We start from the raw sequence: 26,655 nt of genomic DNA, 5'->3' as shown, positions 1-26,655 counted from the left end.
TACACAGAGGAGCACTGTGAGGACTAACACTTCTTCATGCATTTATGTCAGTGTGTGCCGAGGATGGGCAGAACAGCACTGATCTGCAGAGAGAGCAGCTTCTTAATGAGGGCCGTGAATTATGGCTGAGAGGAAAAGTCAATGACACAGACATCCACAATGAGACCCGAACCAACAAGGCAACAGCTCAATAATTACCCCATCTGCTCAGCATAAATTGTTCCAACGAGTCGAATGGACTCAAGAAAAAGGAAAATGGATAAAAGGCTGTGATGAAAGGTACAAAAGAAAATGGTAATGGTATTTACTTCTGTTCAAAGTATAATTGAGCATTTCTGAATATACAGTATGTTTGCTCTCCTGCAGAGAATTTGATAAAAGCTTCCCGTCACTGTAACAAACCAAATCCCAAACTCAAGATCTACAATTTATATTGCAGAGATTAATGACATTGGCCTTCACATTAAAAGCTCCATTCAAGATCGACAATCAAAGAGAGAAATAATCATTTTAGGAGATTTTCAGCCATGAAAGCTGACAAATATCTCCACCGTAAAGCTTTAATTGCCAAAAGTGTCAGATACAGTATGATACAAAGAGTTCTAATTTCATAAAACGCACAACGTAGAAGATGTGAGGCAGTGGCCCCAGAGGAAGGGTGAAGTCTTGTTGTCTTTATTCAATAAAGCAAACGCGGCTCGATTTGTTTCGCTGTGGTGGTCTTGTTTCACGGTTAGGTCAGTGTGCTACTGAACTAATATCAGTTGACACAGGACTGTTGCACGCAAATGAACCATCCCAGACTTTTTACACTGGTACCTTTGGCACAGATCACATCCCACATTTGAGTGGTCTTTGCACAGAGCCACACACATTGAGGGATCTCAAACAGTTCCCACCTACACGCGATCTTTTGACCTCCAGATCGAACGCGTGTCAAAGTGCACACACACAGCAACATCAAAGGGTCACAGAACTTTCTAGCATGCCCAAAATAACATCCTCCGCCTCTCTTTCTGAATATATGCACACTTAGTTAACTGCACTGTTAGTGTGTAAAACTGATATTTCGTTTCTATGATTTTTTTTCAGTTGATACATTTATTTATATTTAATGATCCGTTTTAAGGTTTCTTCAGACAGAATGCTGCCTACATTTGCTCTTTAGAGCTTTCAAAAAGGCAAGTTTGGTTAAAATTATTAATGTTGTAACATCAATAAGTTACAAATTCACAGTCCGGTTCCTTTAAGCCTGTTTTTCTTTCAGTTGAATGTGGTTCACTGATCCTTTTCCGAGTCAGTGAGTTTCATCTGAGTTTGTCCAGTATTTTGAATCTGTGAAAGAAAACCAGATAAAGCACACACACACACACAGAGTTAGAGATAAATCATTAGCCAGAGGAGATGTTAACTGAGTCCCCGTGGGGTTCCTGTATGAATATAGTGAGTCAGGCATAAACACTGACTCACTGGGCTCGTCCGGCCCCTTCTGCACTGAAACTGAAGCTGCGACTAACTGCTTCGAATTGAATATTTTCATCCCATTTTTAAGATTTTTCACATCAGGAACATTAAAAACAAGAAAATAGCTGTACGCTCTATCACCAACAACCTGATTCTCATTGATTTGATTTGACCTCTGAAACAACATTCTTAGAATCAATTTAGTCTGATTCTGAACCGTAATGGACATCCGACTGAATCACTTTTGTAGTTCATCTATTAAACGAAAAATCATCTGCAGGATCATAATAAAATGTAACACAGTTGGTCCGTGTGGTTACACATTCTCTTGAGCCCTCGGAGAGAAACAGAAATGTACAAAAGATGGAGAGGTGATGGGTAAAGATGCAGCAAGAGCAGTAAAACCGGAGAGGGTGAAACATGCCTGACCAACGCTGGCTTGAAACATCAAGAGAGCATGAAGGAGAGCCTCATAACACATGAAACAACAAACGGAAAAAGGAGGAGAGGCTGCCTCTGCAGATGCTATCTTGCGGGAAGGTGCTCACATTTCCTGAACTTTCTTGCGCCTTCTTAAGCGAGCAGCCATCAAACTTTTACTGGACTGAACAGCAAACATTCCTGCAGAAGTGGTCTTTGGCTGCGTGCAGACCAAAGTCTCATGAATTATCTGGTGCAGCTTTCCACCAGCCTGCTCCATAAAAGTCACCTGAAATGTTCACTTTTACATCCAAGTACTACACACTGCATTGTTTGGTCAGTTTGAAACAAGAAACTTTATTTATTTTATCTTTTTTTTTTTATATTATGAACTCTAAAACTGACACAGGACCAGAAGGAGAAAGGAAATTATTCCCCTCACACCTCAAGATGTTACTCATTTACCTGTGTAATAAACAATAAATCTGCAAAGTGACGGGTTAAGTATCATAGAGCAGCTGCTGAATGCAAATATCTGGAACACCATCAAGTGTAGAATAAGGGAAAGAAAATACTGGACGTGGACGCTGTCATTGCTGCCATTTCCCAGAAATAATCTCTTACTCTGCTGTTGTTCAGAGAGCAAACACAGAAACGGGTTTGCACCTTCCACCAGAGAAAAACAACAGAGGAGCTGTTGTCGACAAAGCTGTCTTTCCAGCCTTTATTTGTCTGCCAGGGAACTGCTGGTTCTTCGGTTTAGCCACAGCTCTGCAGCTAAACAAAGCCTCCGTTTCATTTATGAACAAAGAGCTTTAAGACTACAGGCACAGACCAACCCTATGTTGTTCAGACTTTAATACAATTCATCGGTTCCGTCAGTAGGTTGAAAAAGATTTTCCAACAATAAGGAAAACAATCCTGTTCCTGGGAATTATTACCTATAGCGTGCGGTTGTTCTTCCAGTCAGAGCAGATAGCGTCAGAGCAGCAGTTTGGGTGGTTTCACTCTGACGCATCATTGCTTCCTCTTCATATAACATCCACATTTAGTTCTATTCAGTCGGTGCAGTGTTCAGCTGGTGATGAAGCACCTTTCATCCAAAATCAAGATTTCAGAGGTGAGACATTAATAAATCCCCCAGCTTATATCTATCACACAGTAACCTAATAGTGACACAGAAATATTCTCTGCGATGTGTCATCAATTATCCTCCGACTCTTCCTGGTACTTGTTTGCAAGTTTCGTGATAGAATGATTCAAGGGTGCTCAACAGTGCAGAGAGAAAGAGTGGCAATCAGCTAATGGATTATCTTAATGGACATCCTCTTTTGTCTTTTCAAACACATCTACTCTCCTGTCGGACAGTCTGAAGGACCGTGACACCCCAGCGCAAACACCTGCTCCGCAAACGTTTTCGAGGTTTCAACCAAAGTCAACATATTCAGAAACAAACTACTCCGGCAGACTTGATGGGATCTCCAGCCAGAGCCTTGAAGGAGTTTAGGTCTTGCGAGGCCAAACTCCTGACATTACTATAAGCTGCTTTGAGATAAGCCTCTTTGTCATGGCTTCGTGATACTATCATTGTGCTTACGCTGCCAGTCAAGCGAATCACTGCAAAGGCAATTTCAGTTTTTCTGACAAGAACGTCACCTGTGCAAAAAACTGTGCTACTGTCCTTCACAAGAAGCCGAAATGAGCCGTGAGGACATTATCATCAAATGTGATAAGAGGTGGAAGCACGCTCACATACAATGAAGTACTCCAGCCAGCATTTTTCTGATTCCCTGTATATGCACCACTTATATTGTAGCCTGGATAATCATTTGGTCCTTGATCATTATCTTCATATTTCAGATAATTCCATTTAAAGTTCATTATGCAGTTTACATAAGTTACCTCCTGTGCATAACAAGGCAGTCACGTGGATGCAATCATATCTTGGAGAATTACTGACTTTAATATTCAGAATTTACCCTAAATACTACAAGTCAGAAGTTGACACATAGAGATGTCCAAGAGGAGCAAAGCAATAGGGGAAAGAGGTGTGTCAAGATCTCCGATCCGTCATTGAACACGTTGTGAGTCTGCCTGACGATGGATGAGCGAATGGCCCTGGTGAGGAATTCGAGGGGGGGGGGTCTTTGTAAGTGTGCTGTTATGTTTCATAAAACACAGCTAAAGGAATCCCTATGAAACCCACCGTGACCATAGATGGTTTTCAGATTGTTCAGGAATGAATCTGATTATTGAAAGGAGGTGGGTGGATGGATGGATTGCTTTTATCACCAACAAATGGCAGAATCCAAGTGACGTTACACTGACAGAGCGTTTCTGTTGCCCACATAGCACATAGCCATGTGCATCCACCCACCATACAGAGCTCATATATCACCTTGCTTATATTTTTCATCAATCTCCCTCCGATGACCAGGCAACCGCTTGGAATACCGTCTAACCTGTTGCAGCATGATACCAGACTTTGAACCTTGTTCCCAGAGCCTCGTTGTATCCTTGTGAGATTTCTTTACATTTCCGGCTCTGAGTAGCTGTGATTCTGCTCAGAGATTATTGATGTTGTTCTGCAGTCTAAAGTCTAAACTGAAGACGTCTCAGAACCAGTTACTTTGAACCACAGCGGCACTTTTGGAATCTCATTGCAAACACTGCTCGGTTGTCGTTTTAATCCAAGGTTTGGATTATGGCTAATTCAAAGTCACACATTTGTGTCTGTTTGCAAAGTGCTGTTAAGTACATACAATACCAAGGACTGCGGGAATTCAACCAGCAGGGAGACTAGCTTGTGTGCAGTCCTCCAACAAATCAACAGCAGAATGACCTTATATGCAGGACCGTTGCTGACTGGGTGGCGCAGAGTTGGGTGTAGCGTAGAGTGATAGAAACAACAAAGAAACAGAGTTAGGTATTAGGTTAAACACTCAGTTTCACTCAACCTACAAGCAGCTTTTTGATTAACTTGAATTATTCTCTGAGTAAAGCAAAAGAACAAAAAGTAAACACAGAAAACACAGAAAAATACTCAGATACCGAGCGATAGGGGTGGGCGATATGGCAAAAATATCATATCACGATTTTTTTTAAATAAAATCACGATTTCGATTTATCACAGTCTTAAATTGAAAGTTTAAAAAAAGACAGTGTTGCAGAAGTATTTTCGGCTGGGCAGCTCGAACCGTGGGTCAACTACTTGAAGCAGACGTTCAAACCCCTCCTTTTCTACTGTTCTGGTACCATATCTTTTGCAAGATAAAAGGTAACTGCTTCTGTTACCTCTTTCTATCACTTGCTTGACGTGTCATACGGAGTGCCTTTGTCAAATGCCTGTGTTAATGTTGTCTGTTTTGGTCTTACACGAGCTGCTGCCGCCTGCGGTGCCGGTGCCGCCGGGCCCCTCACTGTTTGGCTCTCAGCATAATGTTTAGGATGCTTCCTCTTTAAGTGATTGAACAGGTTCATCATGTGGAGTGCGAACCGTTTCTGTGCAAACTTTGCAAATTACATTTGCTTGCGCTTGATCAGTTGCAGAAAATCCAAACCAATTCCATATAATGGAGGTGGAATTTTTTTTTTAGCGACCAACTCCTCTGCTTGGCTTTCAGCCATGGCTCTCCATGCGGCTACTGCTGCTACACACAAACAAGGAGGCGGGTAAGAAAGCACGTCACGGCCCGTAATTCGCTGTGATTGGTCGGACGACGTAATACGGACGACGTAATACGTCTGGTGCGTCGGTGCATCAGCATAGAACTGCAGTTTATAGAATGTGCCCGAGACGATCCCACGATCTCTGCAGTTTGACAGATCGTCTTCACGTCGCAATCATTCACGATTTAATATCGCCATATCACCCACCCCTACCGAGCGATGCTAAAGATTTGTAACTAATTAGATACTCATTTGCTGTGGTATCGATGCTCGTTAGCTCCTCCAGTTAACACAGCGTAAAGCGTAGCGCTCACTCACAGCTGAGCGCTGTCGAGTTTACAGCACAAATCTGGCTGCTGTGACAGCATGCTACCAACTTCAGATTGTTTGTACTGCTCTAAGAGCTTCCGACTACGACCGCTTAGGCCCTTCACACACAAACACAGTTATTTCGATGACCACAGATTTTTCTACACATTTGCACCAGCACCAGTTTGGGATGCTGACAGCAAAAGTTTGGAAAACACCTTTGAGGGTAACACTTTGTAACGTTTGCGTGTGGACTGCAATGGTAGAAAGGAAAAGAAATGACCCATGTGAGCGTTTACTTAGTGCCTTTTTTTCCAAAATCAGCATCGTACATCGAATTAAACATAAGCGAGAATCTGTGTGTGAGTGTGCACGTCAGTCTGAAAGTCATCCTACCACAGGTGAGGACAAACAACTGTGCAGGTCATCGAACCTAAGCGTGCCCAATAAACAGCTTACCGTCGCTCTCACCTGGCTCGGTACTTTGAACTATGGCATATTTTTCAAAGGAAAAAGCGCACTCAGATGTGTGGCATGATAGCGGGTGAGAGTCCTCTCCGTCCAACATGAAACAGTCTTGCTGCTTATACAAGGTCAAGAAGAAACGCTGGGTTTTCGTGTGCTGCTGGTCCGACATTTGCGGAGATAACTACCACAAATGTATCCCTAACCCTATCCCTTGTGAGAAACTTGTGAAAAACTCTGCAGGAAGAAACTAACTCAACTCAATCCAATGGTATTTAAATTGAATCGGGCTACAGCAAAGAAAAATCACTCAAAACATTTAGTCGCTTTTCTTTCCATGGTGTCAAAAATCGTATTTTCCATTCTATCGATATCTAGTTTGAAATTCTAGTATCATAGGCCAGAATCAGAATAATCAGAAAAGCTGTGCGAAACTGCCGTGAAAGACAAAAGTACCATGCCAGGCACTTTGATCTTCAGCCATGCAATTCCAGGAGGCATACCGGTGTAGTGAAAACTTCTGTCTCCGTGCACAGATGGTCTCTGTAATCGGATGTGGACGAAGGGCCTGCTCCAATGAAGACCGTGACATGCTGTTTAAAAGCTTCAAAATCAGTTAATTCTGTTCAACATAAAGGGAGAAAGACTGGACTGCACTGTGCTAAAATAATCTGCGTTTGTCTGTCTGAATGACATTCGACAGATAAGTTTGTGAAACTCATTCGTTCCTTATTCAGGGACATCGTTAAAAAAAAGAGTTTTCATTAAACCAGGTTTAGTGGTCAGGAATTTAAATTGTGGTCTGAAGCTATTCTGAGACTTTTCATTCGTGCCCATGTATGACGGATCCTAAATGCGCAGCAGCTGTCCGTAACTTTACTTTCTGTGTTTATGGGGCATCTACAGAGCCTGAGAGGCATCAAAAACCACAAAACAACAAGTCTTCAGATTATGTTTGCTTATTACCTTTTAATCATTCAGTGTGATTCAGCCTCATCTGGCCACTAATGTTAAAGATTTCTTTTTAAAAAAGCAGGGAAAAGAGGTCTCTAGAACTGGACCAGCCGTCCTCTGCTGCCAGCAGGCGTCCCCAACGTCTCTCAGATCAGTCCCCCCCCCCCCCCCCCGTTTTATTTCCCTGTGTGCATATGCGTGAGTGTGTCCTAACCCCCACCCCCTGCCTTCCTTCAAGCTCCTTCAGTAAAGCTAAAGTCATGCAGACGTTCCTGCAGGTGGTTTATCCTTATCCAGACCTGATCGGCTCTGCACCCCCACCTCCCTGCACCGGGAGCCCCCCTGCTGGGAGGGACTGCAGAGAAGGGAGGAGGGAGAACACGTCCGTGGGCCCCTCAGAGGGAAGAGAGAATCTTTTCTGTGTGTTTGCATGCAGCTATGCGTATGAGCCGATATGAGACAGAAGCACAAATACTGAAAAGTTAAAACACACAGAGACCCTGGGACAGAGAGTTAAGCCCATAGAGGAGACATTTGTCATTACTTACATCCCACTTGACCATAAGGGAAACACAGGTGGGCGTTGTTAAACAAGTCCAGGCGAAGAACGACTGAATGCAGGTTTTGGAGACAGGAGAGGAACAAGGTGCCGAGCAAACAGCCACAGGCAGACAGACAGTCCAGCTGCAGATGCTGCTTCGACTTCTGCAAAGAGCTCATCTCCAGGTCTGGGAGTGTCCAAAGCTATCACTACCTCCGGTCTCTGTCCTGGAAAGAAACACTTTCATGCTGCGGCTCAATATTTATGCTCACGTCGCACCCTGAGGCGACCACGCCAAAAAAAAAACGGGCTTTACACAACAGACTCTGCCCAAAATGTGTGCAGCATATCATCACCGATAGAAAATTATTTATCTTACATAAGAGATGGCTGTCATTTCCAAAAGGACCTCTTACGTGGATCTGATGGCTTTGTTTTGATTTTAAACCAAAAAGAATCTTTCTCTCAACAACAATGAACACAAAATGAAAGGACAGTGCGAGTTTGTGGGACGTACTTAGGAGTAGTTAGTACTTTACCTGCAGCAGGGAGAGGTCAGAGCACTCTCTGTTCTGAGAAGAAGGGAGGAATTCTAATGGGGGAGCCAAGCTAACAGCTATTGAGAGCAGGCACAAAAGAAGAGCCCAGTTTCACCTTTTAAAACAAATCAAACCGCAAAACTTTAATAGCAAACCTTTCATTGTAGGTCGTTTTTTTGTTTTTTATGCAACAGGAAAGGTGCTAAATACTAACAAATATTTTTTTTTCTTAAAAACTATCCCTTTAAGAGCATATCCACCACTCTAAAACTGAACATCAAAGACACTTCCCTGCATTAGGTGCAGGAATGAAACCGAGCTTCTCTTCTCGGGAGAAGCTGTTGCCAATAACTCTGAGAGCGCCTGAATCTGATGCAAAGCACACAGAGAAAAAGAGGAGGCCGTGTTGTTCTTTTTGTGAAGTCGTAAGGACATGAAAAACATTTTTTGGGATAGAAGAGGCTCCGGCGGTGGAGCCCTGGAGGGCCGTTGCATAAACATGACCCCCAGATTTAAAAAAAAAAAAGTCCCCGTTTGACGTGAAAAGGATATTGGATGTCAAGGTTGTTATTACTTCACTTTGTTATTGTGGTTCAAGAAAGACCATCCATCAGACAATTCTAAGTTTGGATAGGAGGACGGGAAATAAACAGCTGTTCCGTGAAGGCAAGGGAAAGCGCTGTTTGTCCCTGCACCGTGAAGAGCTTTCACTGCAAAGCAAGGCGAGTGGATGTAAAAGACTCCCTGAAATACCTGAAGCTCACCCCCTGGACTTAAAAATCTCCCGCGCTTACTCTGAGCTCAACAGATATCCGAGCTTCACTGAGTAGAATCATGATTACAGCGCTGACACTGCAAGGCTGCTTTCCATTGGATCTGCTCAACTCGGGCGAAATCCGACGTCCAACTGCAAAGATGATCTTTTGTGGCTTCACAACCAGTTGAGAAGCAAACAAGCTTTTAAAAGCATCTGCTCATGAAACTCCTGTTTAACACAAGTAGGTAACAGTTGATAAATGTCTACGGCCCATTTTTGGGACAGCAAACTATCGAAAAGTGCCTCTATGGCCACAAATGTTACAGTTAAAGCACTCAAACCTTGAAAAAATGCTGCTTGAATTCAATAAGAAAAGACTAATCTGTTCTGTTGAAGTCTTTCATAAAAATTAACTGCTCGGGCTCATTAAAGCACATCATTTCAAACGCTGCATAAATGAACCATAAAAGCCAGCAGCTATCACAGTCACATCAAACGCAACGATGTAGGACCTGCTTCGCTTTGCCAGTAAATGATGGTGCAATCTGCAGAAACATCAGGAAATCACACTGTGAGGTTTATCTAAATATCCGCATCCTTAAATGTTGTGCTCTGAAAGGGAAACTCCTTTAGATACCGGTGCGGTACAGCGTAGTGGCAACACTCACACATTTCACAGCTGGGTTGTTGTTTTCTTTTTTCTTTTTAAAGCAAAAACAGGGTTCGGACCAGATGTGAACTGTTGATAAATCTGTCCCTCGGCTTTTCCAGCTCAAACAAAAAGTGCAAGCAGCTGGTTGTCGTCCCGATATGTTTTTTTTCCGACAAAGTCTCGTTTCCTGAACTTCCGTCTGATTGACAAAGACAACAAAGATCTGTGTAAGTTGGTAAAAAACAAAACAAAAAAAGAATACAGTGCGATTTTTCTAGTCTTGTAGATCTAAGTTTAACTTTACTTTTGCATCGAGCTCAAGTTAAACCAAGAGTGCCCGCCCAAAAGTCCGAAAACTTCAGTATTCTGATTGTTTTTTTTTAACATTCTCTATAAAATAAAATAAAAATGCTTTGTTCTTCTTTATGCATTCAAATTTAAAGTCACCAGATTAATGACTCAAGTCCACATGTCTGATTCCTTGCCAATTATATTTGCAAACAACAGACCAGGGTCCGCAACTGTGTGTAAAAAAAGCAGAAAGGTGCATATTTATAAAGCTGCGTTCTCTTTGGTTCTCTTTTATCAATCTGTATCAAACCAAATGCATGTGCACAGGCAGGAGTTTCACTCCCGTGAATGAATGCAGACAAACCCCAGCTTTCCCCCTTTGTTTTGTATAATCCATCAGTCTACTATTAGTTTAACTTCTTTATCCCCCAGCACCAAACAGAGGAGGCATGCAACGGTTGATCCTCTCACAACTCGGGTCTCACAGCAGTAAGGCAGAGAGAAGTCGTCCTATGGCACAATCCATCGCTGACAGCAGTACAATGAATATCCCAGAAGGAGACCAGTGACAGGTCTGCTCACAAGGGACAATTTAAAGTAGGGTTCATCTCAGGGGGTTCAGGTAGACTGTGCTCCTATGTCATCTGCTGTCACCTGACTGTTTAAAATGAACAGATAAATAGGTAAATAAAACTTTGTGAGGATGTCTTTCAGAGATTTTCAGCTTTGTGCGCTTGGAGTGGCGGCACAAAAAAAAATAAACTGTTCCAAAAATAAGGGGCTCCGAAAAAAGCTCTGTGTGAACGCCAGCCCCAAAGCAGCACATGAGCCAATCCTGTGCAAGAAAATCCAAACAATCCTTTCGCATGACCATACACGTGCCTGAGGTTATCCATAACACCCACAGTTAGAGAAAACTATAGCTGTGGGTGTTAATGCTTATTTCTCAACAGCAGAGAACATAAGAGCACATCCACCAGCTAACGCCACGACAGGATCACACACTGCAGCCTGCAATATGACAAAACGCCTCAGTTTCATCCAAACTGAGCAAAGAAAAAGGTCAATATTCTTCATAAAACTCATAGAATAAACATGTGACAGTTAAAGGCTGTGTTTTTGTGTTTATCACCCTAACATGGGGCTATTTCGAGTCAACATATATATACAATCAATCACAAATAAATGCAGCACAACAACAGCGAAACTTTTCTTTTCCAGAGTAGACAGCAAACATGTAGGCTCGCGACCAAAAATCAGAGCACGAGAGACGTGCAGTGACGTACACTGATTATTTACGTCTCATGCAGAGCAGTAAATAAAAGCAGTGAGGTCACCGGAGGGTCAGCAGGTTGGTCTCAGACGCACCTGATGTAAATCTACACTGTTCCCAGCTGATGATTAGTTCTACTAGTGGCGGGGAATTATAGGCAGCAGCCATATTAAGCTGTACGGCAACTTCAAGTAGCTGGTGCGCAGGTGACCGTAAGCGCTATCGGAGGCGGCAGAAGTACTCACTTTAAGAAGTAACTGGCCCCTTCGTTCGTAAAACCTTCCTCCCATCCCTGCGGCAGGTCTGAAATAAAACAAACAACAGACACGTTCGTGACACCGGAAAGTTTGCCTGGCCCAGAACGTACACTGAAGTCTACAGGGAGGAGAAGAGCTGTAAAGTGCACATAAGGTCGACACGAAAACAGGTGAAAGTGCTCCGTATGACTAGCTAAGCTACTAGCTACCTGAGCGGATCATGTGTCCGGAGTTTACAGGTTCACCGGAGCGGGGATGGAGCCAGGTGGTGGTCCGTTTCTCATCACTGCCGCACAGACAGAGAGCAGAGGGAAAAACACCTGTTACACCGCCGGGGAGGGAGGGGGGGCATTGACAGACCCCGCGAACTCCCGTTAAACCGGGTGAGACGGTGTCATAAAATGCTTTTTATCCCACTCACTTGATGAAGAAGACCCTGCCGTCCGTACAGACACCGTAAGACCAGTGTTCAGGTAAGGTGTCCCGCCCGAGAGGCGCCGCCATGATCCAGGCTGAAGTCCTATCTCATCTCAGTCCCTCTCCATGGAGTCTCCCGGGAGCTCAACGATCTCTGCTAGGGCCAGCGCTGCCTTCAGGAGCTCATCTGAAGCCCGTACATCCGAGTATCTAAAGCGGAACATTTTTGGGGGGCACCGTCAACGGTGTCTGTACTGTTTGGAAACCGGTTAATAGTTTTTGTGTTCGTGCGCTGGAGGTTTAAACATAATCTGTCACACAGAATGAAAACGAAACTGACTTAATTACATTACAAACAGGGCCTTGGATATTTTTAGGGCATTGTCGTGTGAATTTAGTGGTTTATAATGACTTAAAGTTGTTACTTCTTATTGTTGTTCTGTGTTTTTTTTTTTTTTTTTAGATTGATCTTGAGAGTTCTTGGAGTCCTTGTTTTGCCACTAAAAACAAGACTTGTGACACATGTAGGAGATCATATGATTTCTAAATCCTGGCAATAGAACTGATCAAGCGCTATAAATCGGAATGAGAGCCAGTCAACAGTTTGCAGTATCATGCATCTTGGTGTTTAAGAGTTAAGGACAATGACCATGTAGTCAATTTATCCTTCGCTCAAATCTGGTAATCTGGAACTCGATTAGTGTCACTATAATCTAAAAAGAGTCAGACTTCTGGAGAGCCAGTTGGGATACTGATGCGATCTAGTTATAATAGCTGTGCACTATATTGGTCCTTGTATTAGTGCAATCTGCAGGATTATCCACATGGAACTGAACCTCTATATTACTCTATATATATATATATAGTTGTACATTGCAAAACTGTCATACTGAGCTCTGATGGTTTCGAAATGCCAGGGGTTGTTTTTCACATTTCAGTTCAGGTAATTATTTTTGCTCATTGTTTTAAAACCTTTGACTGTTTTCCTATTAAATCAAATTTTAAAAAATGTTAAGTTGTCTGTGGTAAAACGCAGACATCTGAGCTAATGTTAAACTATACTACATTAGTGTCGCGTCTCAGCAACGGAAGTTTGAGTTCATCCGTCCAACTCTTACCATTGTACTCATAGTTACAATATTTTCATCTGTACTTTAAGGCATCACAACCACAGGTTTCCAACAGAAAAAAGCAGAGGAGAAGTGCCTCCTGGCAGTACTGTTTCCGGTTGTAACTGATGAGAGCGAATGAAAAATGTGTTCATTTGAAGATCTTTGGAATATTTGCCATCTTATTATTCAGGTCATTTAATGGGGAAAGGTGTAATTGTGCGATGAATGAGTTTAACAAATCAGGAACCTTGTTAAGAAACTATGATTTTACATTCTTGGCGCATAAATTGATTCCTCGTTTAGAAGCAGCATTTAGAGCAATGTGTTATTATGATTAAACCATTAATTTGAAAAAAAGAAATCTACGTCATATAACAATGTGAACCAAGTCAAATCTGTAGCATATTCTAGCCTCTCCAAAGTTACCACTTTTTTTGCCTCAAAATCATCAATTTATTTACCAGCTTCATGAGAAAGTGAAATGGCATTGGCAGCTACTGTACTGACCCAAATTAAGACAAGAACTTCTTCATAAAGTAAAAAGATGGCAACATGCAAGTCTAAAACAAGATGACATGCAAAAACTGCCCTCAGATAACAATATTAATCATATTTATTAAATCTTATATAATTCTTTCCATCAAAGTGCTGTACAACAAAAAGAAAAAGTCAACGCCGAACATTAAAACAAATCAGTAAAAATCTAAAAGTTCAATAGAATCAATCATCATGGTAAAACGGTTAAAACATCAACAGAGAATGCCTGCCTGAAGTCAAGAGGTAGACTGTTCCACAGTACCGGTGCATGAACAGAAAAGGCCCTCTCGCTAACTGTCTTATGGACTTTGGGGACAGACAAAAGACCAGAACCTCGGGAGCACAATGTAAGTCCAGGTAAATACGACTCAACCAGGTCAGACAAATATGATCAAATTTACTTCCTCCAGTTAAAAGATGAGCTGCTGCATTTTGAGCAATTTTGCAGCCCCTGGACACTTTATTTTTTATTTTTTTGCAACCTGGATAAAAGGTTCTCGATGTTACAAAAACATGTATTCAACTCTCGGCATGCTGTAATGATAAGACGGGTCAGATTTTAGCAATGCTTTTTGGATGAAAAAAGGTGACTGGTGATCTCTTTTGATATGAAGTTCAAAAGAAAGTGCCCTGTCAAAACCAACACCAAGATTTCTAACTGTCTCCGCAATGAATAGCACAGTAATCCAAAGACAGAATAAAGTTATCATAAAAATGACTTGGCCTTGCTGGTCCAATGATCGTCATTTCCATCTTGTCTGAGTTAAGGAGCCAGAAATTTGCTGATAACCTACTCTTAACAGCAGCTAAACAGGCCCCCGAGTTTATTGCTAGTGAGTCCATCAACGACCAACGGCAGGTACAGCTGCAGATCACCTGCATAACAATGAAAATTTATTTAATACGAGCGCAAAATCTGACCCAGTGGTGCCATGTACAATGAGAACAACAAGTGGTCCTAAAACAGAAGTTTGTGGAACCCCATCTTTCACAACACAGAGCTCAGAGAGCGTGTTATCAAACAGAACACAAAAAGATCTCTCCGATAAGTATGAATTTAACCACTGAAGAGCATGACCTGAGATGTCAAAAAAGTTCCCCAGTCTATCTAGCAGTATAGTATGATTCAGTGTCAAAAGCAGCGCTCGGGTCTACGAATAATGATGCAAAGGATGTGCCTGAGTCTGCAGGCAGTTACAGATCATTCACCACCTCCGTAATAGCTGTTTCAGTGGAGTAATTTGCTCTAAAAGTAGACTGAGATAAGATGAGTTGAGACTGCTTTCAAAAAACTTTGATAAAAAAGTAAGATTTGAGTCATTTGTCTGCTGGTTAGCATCCTCAGAAATCACCACTTCAAAGCATCTCAAGTCTGAGTCTATAGAATCATGTAAATATCAACTGAAGAGACTGCTTAAATCCGGCCCTCACTTGAAGAACCCTAAGGAACCACAAGAAATGGACCTAAAACCGGTAGATATGTGGACTTTGGTTTAAAGAGTCGAAACTGAGCTGCCACGTCTTTGTTAGGAGCAGAGATGGTGAAATAATGTTATCTACTATATGTGTGGATCTTATTGTGAATCATGGAGGAGGAGTTGTGTGGGGCTTCGATGGTTAAATCTACCATCCCTCAGTGGATTGTTGAGAAATTTCCAACCTAGTCCTCCTCTATGGTCGTGAACTCTTGGTGATGACCAAAAGAACTCGGCTGCATAATGATGCTACTGAAATTAGTTTTCTCATCAGGGTTACAGTGCTTAATCTGCAGGATTATATGAAAAGTTCATAAATCTGGGAGCGGCTCAGAGTAGGCCCCCCTTCTCCTTTACACTGAGACGACCCAATTGAGGTGATTCAGTCACCCGATAAGGATGCCCCCTGGGTGCCTACCTTTAAAGGTCTCCCAGGCTTGGCCCGCGGGGCAGATGGATTTATATCAACAAGCTGGCCTGGGAGCAGCAGGGGATCTGCCAAGAGGAGCTGGAGGAAGTTGCTGGGGATGCTCTCCCCTTGTTGCCATCACAACCCTGAAATGGGCTGCTTTGTCAGGGGGTGAATGATTTGGTAGTTTCGATGTCTCCAGTGTTGTTCTACAATGTCCGAAATGATCAATCAAGATAAAAATACTGAATTATGGTACAGCCAAACTTTAGACTGCCAAATGGAAAGCTAATGATGATTTCTAATAGCATTCTAAAATGTTTCTTAGAAAACACATTTATCATTTGATAATAAATATATATGAGCAATGAAGATAATGTTCTCTTATTGATTTACAATGGATACTTTCATTTATAAGTAGTTGTTGGTAGTCAGACAAATTTCCTTGGAGGACGTTTGTTTTATCTGCGCTCCAAAGAAGACCTACCTGTAAAACAAAGAGCATCCAGGAACTGCACTTTCTGCCTCTCAACACATGCGTCAATACTGTTATGACAGATAAGCTAACATCACATTGTCATACTGCCTCGCTTGCATGTCAGTCGGGCACTAATGTTTACTTTCAGCCAACATGCTATTGTCATCTGTCTTCAGTCGCTCATTAAGATAAATACCAGCCTCAGACAGCTGTCAGACATTGTGTGTTCTGAGTCACTTGTCGGGAACCCTGAGTTCATCGGAATTTTAAATCCAAAAGCGTCTTCAGGTCCATAAGGCTTGTTGGGGCATGCTGGATGCTTACATCAACAACATCCCATCACGCTTCCCATACCTGTTCCCAGACATGTTATTTAGGGTTGTTTTTGTTCCACACCCGGAAGAAAAAGACAGCTCATCTGAGGTGTTGTTGACCGGGAGGCTCCTCAACCAAAAACAGTCATTTTCTAAAGGATAGAATGCAGTGTTCAGGGTAGACGGGGCAATTCTTCAGAGTGGCTCTCATTTACCGTGCCTTGGAGGAAAGGGTTCTAGAGTTGCAGCGATGAATATTTTATATTAACAATAGACAGAATAACTATGTGAAAAGTAAAAGATGTTGTTATGAGCCAGCAGAGAATTACACGTTGGGGCTTCATCCAAACTATGCCTGTTCTTTTATCTTTGTTTTATGGCCAGTCTTTTACTGTTTGGTGATTCAGCTCTCTTGATGTTTGCAGCTGCAGCAGACGGACCAGCTGTGCATTAACTGCATTAACTGCACAGCAGAATCAGCACGACAATAGGGAGCGTCCCGGGTGAAATAATGAATGGCTTTACTTTAACTTTAATAGGATGATAATGCTGCTCTTTCTTTGCCAGATGTGTCGTTTAACTGCCTCCAAACAAATTCTCTTTAACAGCTTTGCGATGAAGTGATTAATTTTGTCAGAATTATTTGTACCCCTGCCTGATTCTGATTTGCACTACATTTCTATTCAACTGATATGTTTCTTACAAAAATGAGTGATGGTAAGAATTTGTGTGTTAATCATATCACAAAAGAACATAAAGTTGAAATACTTTTGATTAATTTCCCATTTATTGAAAATATGTCCTGTCTAAAATGATTCATACCCTTTTCTAATAACTTTTATTTGCTGCGACACAAACTGGAGTTTGGCTTTGACCTCTGAAGTTCAGAATATTAAGAAAGCAGGATGGCCAGAGGCTGATAAATAACATGTTAATGTTCATATTTCGCATTCTATAGTACACAACAATGGACTGATAAATGAAATTACAGGCAGAAAATGATTGCATCTGTAATTAAAACTGCCTCTGTCAGGTCTCCATGGAGCTTTTGGATCACTCCTCTGCAATGATCTCCAGGTTTCTTTGCTCTCATACTGATCTGTGGTTCAACTGACTCTAGATGGGAGATTCGGGTCTGGACTTTTGCCGGCCCACCCTGACGTCAGTGTTGTTCTATACTGACCGTTTCTTGACCACTTTGCCAGGTCGTCGTCTCTAAGGATTTTCCATGGTCCAAACTATACCACCAAGGCCATTCAGATTAGTTTGTAAATTCATGATTCCAAACCTATAAATCCCACGGAAGGCTGCACAAGGCTGTTTTTATGGGTGCTGACCGAGGAGATCGGACACACGAAGGCTCACCTGACTTTTGTAAAAACCTATGGTAAACAGCGTGATGATGTTTATTAGTATGGCGACGATGCATTTGAAGATAAAGCTCCTATAATTTTTGCATCATAGCAGCGTAATTTGTAACTTCACAAGAAATACATCTAACCCTATTAACCTGTGCTAGGCTGTGTCTTTGGTTTGATATTTGAACAGTTTGTATTCGCCATTCAGAACATGACTGGGATCCGAAAAAACAATGTTGGGTGGTCTTAACATGTTATTGCAATAAGATTATCCCTCGAGAGCAGGAATGCATTATGATTCTGGTATAAAGCATCAAGCAGTCTTTAGACAATCTTGGCCATGGGCCAGCATTAGACTTTCTAACAATATTGGCCAAATTTCGTCAAGAAATGATGAGATGAGAACCATATCCAACATGTCCAGACCTCAATCCAATCCAGAATCTCTGGAGGGAACAGAGAACCAAAGTGATGACAAGGAAACACTGCAACCTCAGGAAACCCAGTTGTCTAAATCCCTGCAAAAGCATGCAGATAGATTGTTAGTAATGAGAACCGTTGGGTTGCTGTGACAACAAATAAACGGTTCAAGAAATATCATGGAATTTATATTCGAGCACAATGCCTCAGCATCTTCCTCTCCTGTGTGTGTCAATTCCAGCCAGATGAAAGCTATCAGTCAATTAGATAATCCACTGTAAATCAAAATCTGGAGTGAATAATTTGGGGCCTAAATATGTGGCGTTTGCAGCTGGTTATGCTGCCCACAGGTGGGCAGAAATATAAATAAACGAGGCTTCGAGTGTCTTTTTTTCTCTTTTCTTTCTCTTTTATTGAAATACAATGAATAAATAAGTGGCATCTTTATAATAAAAAAAAAAAAACGTAATCGTGTAAATAAGAAATGAGTGAAAACACCTTTCAATTCCACATTACCCCAGTCTAGAATAGGTTGGGTGACTTCAAATTCTATTTACAATTTACAATTTACATAGTGTTATTACTCTGTTCCGATCCTGAACGCTTACACACACACACACACACACACATGCTGCAGCGCTGCTGTTTGCTACGATTTGGCGAAATGGCTCCAAAACTTTCCAGGGAAAGTCTCTCGTTGTTCTTTTTTCTGTGAGAACGCGTTATGTCGTCACACAAATACACTCCAAATGGTAGAGAAAGAAAAGAAAATCCCCTGAGCTCTCAGTGCACGCCAACCTCTACCTGCCCCGCAGCTCACTCTGCCCTGTCAGGGCTTTTGTTTCGTTGATGTTGAGATGCCTCCAAAAGAAAGTGCTGCTGAGGGAAACCAAAGCGGGTTAGAGAGAGGGCACCACACACATGCACACAAAAGTCCCCATCTGGGAAAAATAGGCTCACCTCTTTTAAAGTGAACATTTTTTGATAAGTGGCTCATTTAAAACAGTATGGAGGAAATTCACTGCTTGTAACAGGAATTAAGTTTAAATTTAAAAAAAAGAATTTGAATTATATTAAATCACATACAGGTTCATTAAACATGCCTCAATGTTCACAGCAAATGACAAAATTGCTGTTTTTGTCTTTGCGTTAAACAGTCGTGATATAGGTGCAGGGATAGGACCGCGCAGACTGTTAATGAAGGTTGACATCTTTTAACACTCAATCAGTTTATATCTGGGCCTGTCTGATGAACCAAAGTAATAGTAGTCCTTCATTCTGTATAATCTTGTTCTATCCCTCTGCCTCCTTCCTATCCATCCCTCTTCAACATAATAAGCATGACCGTTAATGCTCAAAGACACTCATACAGAAAAATACATTTGCTTCCTGATTGCTACACTCTCCCCTGAATGACTTTTTCCCCTGGATTAGGGCTTCCCCAATTACTTTGAGCTACCTTTTTCATTTCATGCTTTTTAGCATACAATTTTCCCGCTAATGACATTTTATTTTCCTTTAGAAGTCCTTGTTTTCTTGTGCTCCTTCAGAGTAAGCCAGGGGCAGTGGTTTGATTCCCTTCATGTTGGCTAAGGTAGGCATGTGGAGGAACAGACCAGTAGCTCTGACAAAGCAGATAGTAGCCAGCTGATGTGTTTATCAGTTTGTGCCGGTTTCATTCATGCTGCAGAAAAACAACACCCACCAGGACAGCTGCTGTCTACGTTGGTGTGTACGTGGGGAGCTGCTGAAGGACAGAAAATCCTCCAGAAAATCCCCCAAAACAACAGAAACAAGCTCCCCAACCAATCACTGTAAACACTACGGGTGTCTTTCCACACACAGCTGCCAGCTAAGGGACAAAAATGCAAGTTTATGTCAATGAATAAAACGGTTTCCCACTGTATAGACAGATTTAAGTGGAGCTGAACTGTAATCTTTGAAGAGGATCTTACATTGAAGATCTCCAGGATAAATTTTCATTTAGTCAGACCTAAAACTTGTAACCTCACTTGAGGAAAGAGAAAATACCTACATTTTTATGTTTTTATTATGTCTCTTTATGTCTGCTTTTATTTGATCCTTATAAGGAGACAAACAATCAGGTTGTCTCTTTTGCATTTTACCAACAACGACAGACCGAGTCAGTCAGTTAACTAGTAGAAGAAATGTAATTGTATGGCATCGGCAGTTTGGAGAATTTGCCATTTATAGGCAAAACAGGTAAGAGCAATTTGGACATCTGCAGGAAACTTGTGTTGGCTGCAGTTGGTTGATTCCACTTTTTTGAGGCTGAATTGTCATCCATCTTTCAGCTAAACCTGCTTTAAAGTGCGGAGGGTTGCAGGGGGCTGCAGCCTATCCCAGCTGACACAGGGCAAGAAACCGGATCACAGGCAACCAAAATCGTAGCCTGTGTGTAATGAGGTTGAGGAAACCGTTTGAATTTAGTTGTGACACTTTAAACAGTCACAACTTCTGCTACCTTTTGTCAGCCAGCCAAAATATGTAAATCAGTTGAAGACAGAAAGCAAGTCTTAGCACTTTTTGTCTGACTTATTTCCAAACCACAGGATGATTGAAAGATAAACAGTTCATATAGTCAATTATGCACCGTGTCACATCTAACTCCTCCATCATGGTGAAGGAATTCTAAAGCAGTACATGGGTAATCCAGCCTAAGTTTACTTAACAGAGCCGCAAAGTCTAGTTTGGCATCAATCCTTAGTAAACAGAGCCTTCAGGTTGAAAGATAAAGGCCCAAAGAAACAATATTGCTCTTCGTCTGCTCTCTCCACCTCAATGTTTCCCTTGTTATAATGTGTAACTAAGGCTTTCAAGGATGAGTGTCAGAGTCCTTGCTCTTGTCTACAGTGCACCAACATCCGCTGGCTAAGCAGCAAAAACCTCCTGTGGCAAAGAGTCAGCTCAGCCATACACATTCCTGGCACTATTCTCACTATTGTGCCTTGTGTAAATGTGTGGTGAATAATGCATACGATCTGCGTACGAGACCTGTTCAAACCCCACAGGCCTGACGGATCTTCACCCTTCGTGCACAAGAATGCTAGATTTAAAACCTACATTTATCACCTGGAGGAAACTGGGAAGTTCTGGAAGAAACTGGGAGCCGAGCCCCCACATTCCTGGAGTCTTTCATTGTTCTGTTATGCTAAGATGGTTGAAAGCTTGATCTCAATCTGTCTAAACACCTCCTAACCCAACAACTCCATATATAGTGTGAAAGTGTGGAAGCTGTTGTTGAGGCACACAAATTTAATTTTATGCGGGAAATTATATAGATTATATTGACAGTTTGCATAAGTGATGACATAATCATAAGAAAGTTGATCAAAACGTGCATCTTAATGTGTTTTCAGGTCCCAAAAAATTGGTTTAATTTATTTTAATAAGATCACCTTTTAATGATCAAAGATTCTTCTCTGAAGAATATAGTTATAGTCTCAAAGTTCACTGAAGATTTTGGTCCTTTTTTTCTGGAATTTTCTACCAACTGTGACAGCGCAATGACACGTGAGGCTTCAGTTTCCTTCAGTGAGGACGGCTCGCGGATGCAGTCCTGAGCTGAGTTCAGGACTACATTCAAAGACGCGCTTCATTTCAGGTGGATTCTCATTTGACTTGATATTTCTGGAAATGTTCGTGTTGAGTTTTTTCTGCGATACTCTGTCTTCCTCTGGTGGAGATCAGAGGAAACTGCGCACATACTGCCGTTGCCTGTTTCATCTGAAGCATTTTGAAAATGAACGAAATTAGTTTTGGTGAAAAGTACATTTTTCATGTCATCATTTTTTCCTGATGACAAAAAAAAAACAACAACAACAAAGAAACTAAATCAAACGGCTCAGATAACAGAAGTTTGTTAACTGAGCTTTTGGACAAAACAGCTTCTTTTTTATCTTACCCTCTCAGAGGTGTAAGCATTCAAACACTTTGAAAGTTGGTTTTGTTTTTTGTGTCACTGCTAACCTAACTGATACTGATTGCACTATGATGCAATCTCTTCCCTTGTTGTTACATCCTCCCTGCAGACTTAATAAACTTCACCAGGTCCCCAGGCCGTCACTGAAGAAGCTCCTGCAGGTTAGCATCGTGTCTGGGCTGATGGGTGAAAAGAAGAACAGCAAAGTTGTTTTAATAGAAGAGTGTTAATTAGTAAAAGTTAGGGTGTTGAAGGGGCAAAAATATAAATATTTTAAACCCTGTAACTAGCTGAGGATAGGTTATATTGAACTTATAATGTTCTGGTGATTCTCATAATCGCGTTAAGATTTAACTGCACTTATTGCAGCTTTCGTTGAAGCTTGAATGTTGTTCCTCACTTTAACAGTTGCTTTGGATGTGCTAAATGACTGAATGGAACTCTAGGATTACAGAAGAATAAAGTATCGCAAAAATTTAGCTTCCAGTGTCTGGACAGAAAAAAAACAACTCCCTTTATACGCACCCACAGCAACTTCTCACCTCTATGGATTCCAAACTATGTGTGTTTCTTGAAATCAAGGATGCTTTTTTGGTAGGTTGGGTCCTTCCAAGTCTCATTCTTCTAAGGCTAAGAAAGAGTCCTTCCTTGCATCTGAAAAGCACAAAATAGAACAGTCCTAACAAGTGGGCGATTGTCTCAATGTCACTTACACTCTGCACACAACAGTTAGAAAAATTGACCTGGCTGTAAATAGTCTAATCCATGTTGGTGATTTACATTTTGCTGTCCTTTCATGGAGCACATTACAAAGCCAACAGCTTTATGGTGACAACGAACAGATGAGACAAACTTGGTGACATTTAAACGCATGATGTGCTGACATCAATCCGTCTTCTTTCTGCAGCATCTTGGACACACGCAAAGGATCGTGGGTATTTTGAGAACACAGAGGATACACAGAAGCATCCATTAAATTTCATAAAACGAGGGACATAAGTCCTATGAGGGATCTTTGACATTAGAACAGTCCAGTGAGACTTCGACAGGCACCTTTTGTCTTTGTTTGAGAACGATTTTTAGCTTCTCATTTTGCTATGAAATACCTATGCTTTCATTTCAAGTTTTTATTGTAATGCCACACTGAAAAGCTTTTTTGGAACGATACAGGGGGATGACGTCGTTTTCAAAATAAGTACCAACTTCAGCTTCAGATTCTGAAAATATTGCTCTTGTAGGGCATGGAAAAAAGCTCAGCTTTTCAACAGCATTCACACCACTTTTTCGCTTTCTCTAGTTGTAGTTAGAATTCACTGACTGAAATTAGCTCCCAGCTAATTCTGAAATGACCAATCACCAACTCACATTAATTAATCCTGAGTCAGAGTATTTCTGGTGAGATAAAATGGGTATTTATTCATGGGTGTGGTATGTTTTGTAGAAGGATGTATGTTAGCCAAGGTATTAAATACAGAAACCAGAACAGCTATTTGATATAAGCATGTATTTACATGTGTGTGTGTTTCAGTATAGTCATGTTGCCATGGGGACGGTAAGTGCTGCGCTCTATCTGACTCAGACTCAAAAGCACTCAAATTTCTCTTTTTTTTTTTTTTTTTCATTTATTTATTTCTGTTTACAATATATAACATGTAATAGAGCTGAACCGGACCGGGGGACAAGGAAAGAAAAAGAGGAAAGAAGAGGAAACAGAACAAAAATAGAAACAAAAACCAGACAACCAGCTGCTACACCTGTAAAAAAACAAAACAGACAACAATCCATGGTCTCTGTTGCGAATCCAGCCTTAGAGCCACCAGGAGCACCTGAAAGCAGACAAGCAGAGAAAAAACAAACACACAAACAAACAAAAACAAGCACAAGAAGCAGCAATCGCATACAACACAACTGTGGATATAGATGACCTGAGACGACATGATAATACATCAACTGCTTAGCGACCATGCTACTGGACTAATGAATGTGTGTGTGTGTGTGTGTGTGTGTGTGTGTGTGAACATGCAATACACATGGCACAGGACTTACATGATAACCCCCCCCCCCCCCCCCCCCCCCCCCCCCCCCCCCCAAGCACTCAGCAGCCCCAACGGAGCACAGAACCCAGGAAGCCCACCCAGGAAAAAACCCAACTCTTATCAATACAGTTTTCCCAGCATCGGAATAATACCCGTTTGCTGAAAACGTTGGTTCACCATTTGCATTTCTGGAATAAACAGTGTCGAGATTACAGTGAAAAAACTCCTTATTTTGAAACATATTTAACCCTACAACAGTAATGTGTGGCATGGTCAAGGAAAGAAGGCAGCAGTATGCTTGAACTGGGAATCACATTGAATAACTGCCATGTTTGATCGGACAGATTCCCCCTCTGACCATTTTCCCAGACTATAAATATAAGTCCAAATTGCTCTTGGATTAGGTCTTAAAAAGAAAGGAGTTATGTCTTAAACAACATGATTATTTCTCCGAGTTCTTTTCCGAGGTAAGTGGGCAGGGATGTAATTAGTTCTACCACAAGGGGGCAGCAGAGTTCAAATATTGCTCTGTCTGGTTTTGTATGTCTGAGATACAGACTACATTGAATGTCTGTTGTAGTCGTCTGGATGTGGAAAGAAGCTCTAAAAACACGTTTTATAAGGAAACCTCGACGGGAGGAGAATTTTGATTTAGATTTTTTTTTTTAAAGTTCGTTGTTTTGACAGTGGCGTCTTTTGCTGACATTTTTGATTCCAGTACAGTCGCTCTAACTCAAATACAATCACTTGTATTGTGAAAAGAGAGTCAGAGAGAGAAAAAAACTGACACTGTGGTGGTTGTGGCACATTTTGTGGCCCTGTTCAGCTTCCGTCAATTATTAATTGCACGGAGGGTGTATGTGTGTTCTGGAACGTACCAGAGGGGATTCATGTGCCCCCCCTAGTGGTTCAAATAAAACATTGCATCCATTCCAGTCCTCCAGTCGAGCCACCCACAGTACAATCTGGGTGTTGGTCAGACACACTAATCCACAGGAGTATTATACTGGAACTGCGAAGTGTTTACCAGAAATGTTGATGTCTGACTGTGTCATGCTGTCTACCTCATATTCATTGTGTAGGAGAGATAATACTGTTGAAAATGATAATAATAATAGAGGGATTTTTAAAAAAAAAAGTGTTTTCCTGACAGTTTTAATTTGTTCTCTTCTTATTTTGCAACGTGCATCCGGAGCCGTTTGAAGAGCACAGAGGGAGTGAGAGTGTTATCTCCTGAGAATACTAAACCCAACAAACATCTGATATGATGTAATGAAATCTACAAAGAGGAAGTTGACATATTTTAAGTCCAAATTTGCCACAAAGAGCATGCCTAAGTACACAAATCTAGAGCATCAGAGCTGTGTGTTTTGCCGAAAAGTGTATATTCATGGGGTCATACTCTTGATTTGTCTTCACTGTGCCGTAAGTACACAAACCAAGTAGACTTGCTGTCTCCTCCATCTCATGCAGTCTGTCTGTATGAGTTGGTGTCAGACACAATAGCTGCTGGTAGGTTGCATCATCAGCTAATTGTGACCCCAGAGATACCCTTTTACAGGCAGGCGACTTAGAGGGGCAACCGCATGTGTGCGTTTGTTTGTGTGTGTGTGTGTTGGATGTGTAACTTGAAAACTCAACGCCCCTGCTGCTGATGATTCTGCTGCTGCTGCAATCACCTGCAATCCTTTCAACGCCTCGCCGCTTCAGCCGGTTGCCTAGAGACAGGGTCGCCTGGGCCACGCAGCTTATGATACTGGGAGAGGGTGAGGAGGGGAAAAGATGGAGACAAAGATACAAAGAGAGGAGTGGGTTCAAAAAGAGGGAGGAAAGAAGGGGAAGGGAAGCAATGGTATTCTCTCTCATCCTCTCGCTGGGAAGTCAGAGGTTCTGGCGCCGCCGTTTTGCTGCTGTGCCACTGAGCAGGACTCCGAGCCCCCAGTTGTTTACTCTCTGTGAGCTAACAGATAAAGGAGCCTTGTGGTGTTTTTCATTAACAGGAAAATCCAGTCAGGGAACGGCAGTCTGAGGAAGATTAAATGAACAAAAGAACCCCCACCGCAGTCTCAGTGTACACCACGAGCCCTCTGTATGCAAACACCACAGCAAAAGCAGACATGAGTTTGTTTCTCGGCTCACAGCAAATTTTATCAGGTTAACTTCAGACACCTCAGGGGGGGGGAAGCAGAGCATCTAGAAAACACACACTCTAAATGAAACACCCAGAGATCCTATTTAGAAGATTCCATTTTCAGTTTTTGCTCAGAGATATTTTGGGGAACTACTAGTTTCACAGGGGCTTAAGAAGAGAAAAACAAATTCCAATTAGTTGCTTTTATCTTTTGCAAACATTTGTACATTTAAAAAGAGATAGTAGTCAAAATGAACTCCTTTACAATCCGTGCACCATCTCTCCAACGCAAACCCTCTTTTATTCCAACAGTATGTTAATATTTCAACAATAAAATGCTCTTCATTTTCTTTCTCATTTGTGTTGGCTTGATTTATTAAATGTATACAGATGACGAGTCAACAAGTCCAGGCTTCCTTAATGAAGCAGGATTC

General features: G+C 41.7%; 1 protein-coding gene across 5 annotated transcripts in view; it reads right to left on the bottom strand.

Moving 5' to 3' along the window:
• The window catches only part of plekha7a (pleckstrin homology domain containing, family A member 7a), a 126,890-nt gene extending 114,709 nt beyond the window's left edge, over positions 1–12,181 (bottom strand). For 3 of the 5 annotated variants that reach the window (XM_072386366.1, XM_072386370.1, XM_072386371.1), the window contains exons 1-3: positions 12,013–12,180; positions 11,801–11,877; positions 11,580–11,637 (exon numbers count right to left, since the gene is read on the bottom strand). In XM_072386366.1, coding sequence (XP_072242467.1) covers positions 11,580–11,637; positions 11,801–11,877; positions 12,013–12,095 — 218 coding nt within the window. In that variant the 5' untranslated portion in view covers positions 12,096–12,180. Of the gene's footprint in view, positions 1–11,579; positions 11,638–11,800; positions 11,878–12,012 lie in introns of all 5 variants that reach the window. The other 2 variants (XM_072386367.1, XM_072386365.1) reach the window with 2 other exon arrangements.
• Between the last annotated feature and the right edge of the window lie 14,474 nt (positions 12,182–26,655).

Source organism: Leuresthes tenuis, unplaced genomic scaffold, assembly GCF_036924035.1.
Source record: "Leuresthes tenuis unplaced genomic scaffold, fLeuTen1.0.hap1 SCAF_5, whole genome shotgun sequence".
In the NCBI taxonomy this organism is placed as follows: domain Eukaryota; kingdom Metazoa; phylum Chordata; class Actinopteri; order Atheriniformes; family Atherinopsidae; genus Leuresthes; species Leuresthes tenuis.
Note: the sequence above shows the minus strand (reverse complement) of the source record. Positions and strands in the feature narration are given on the sequence as shown.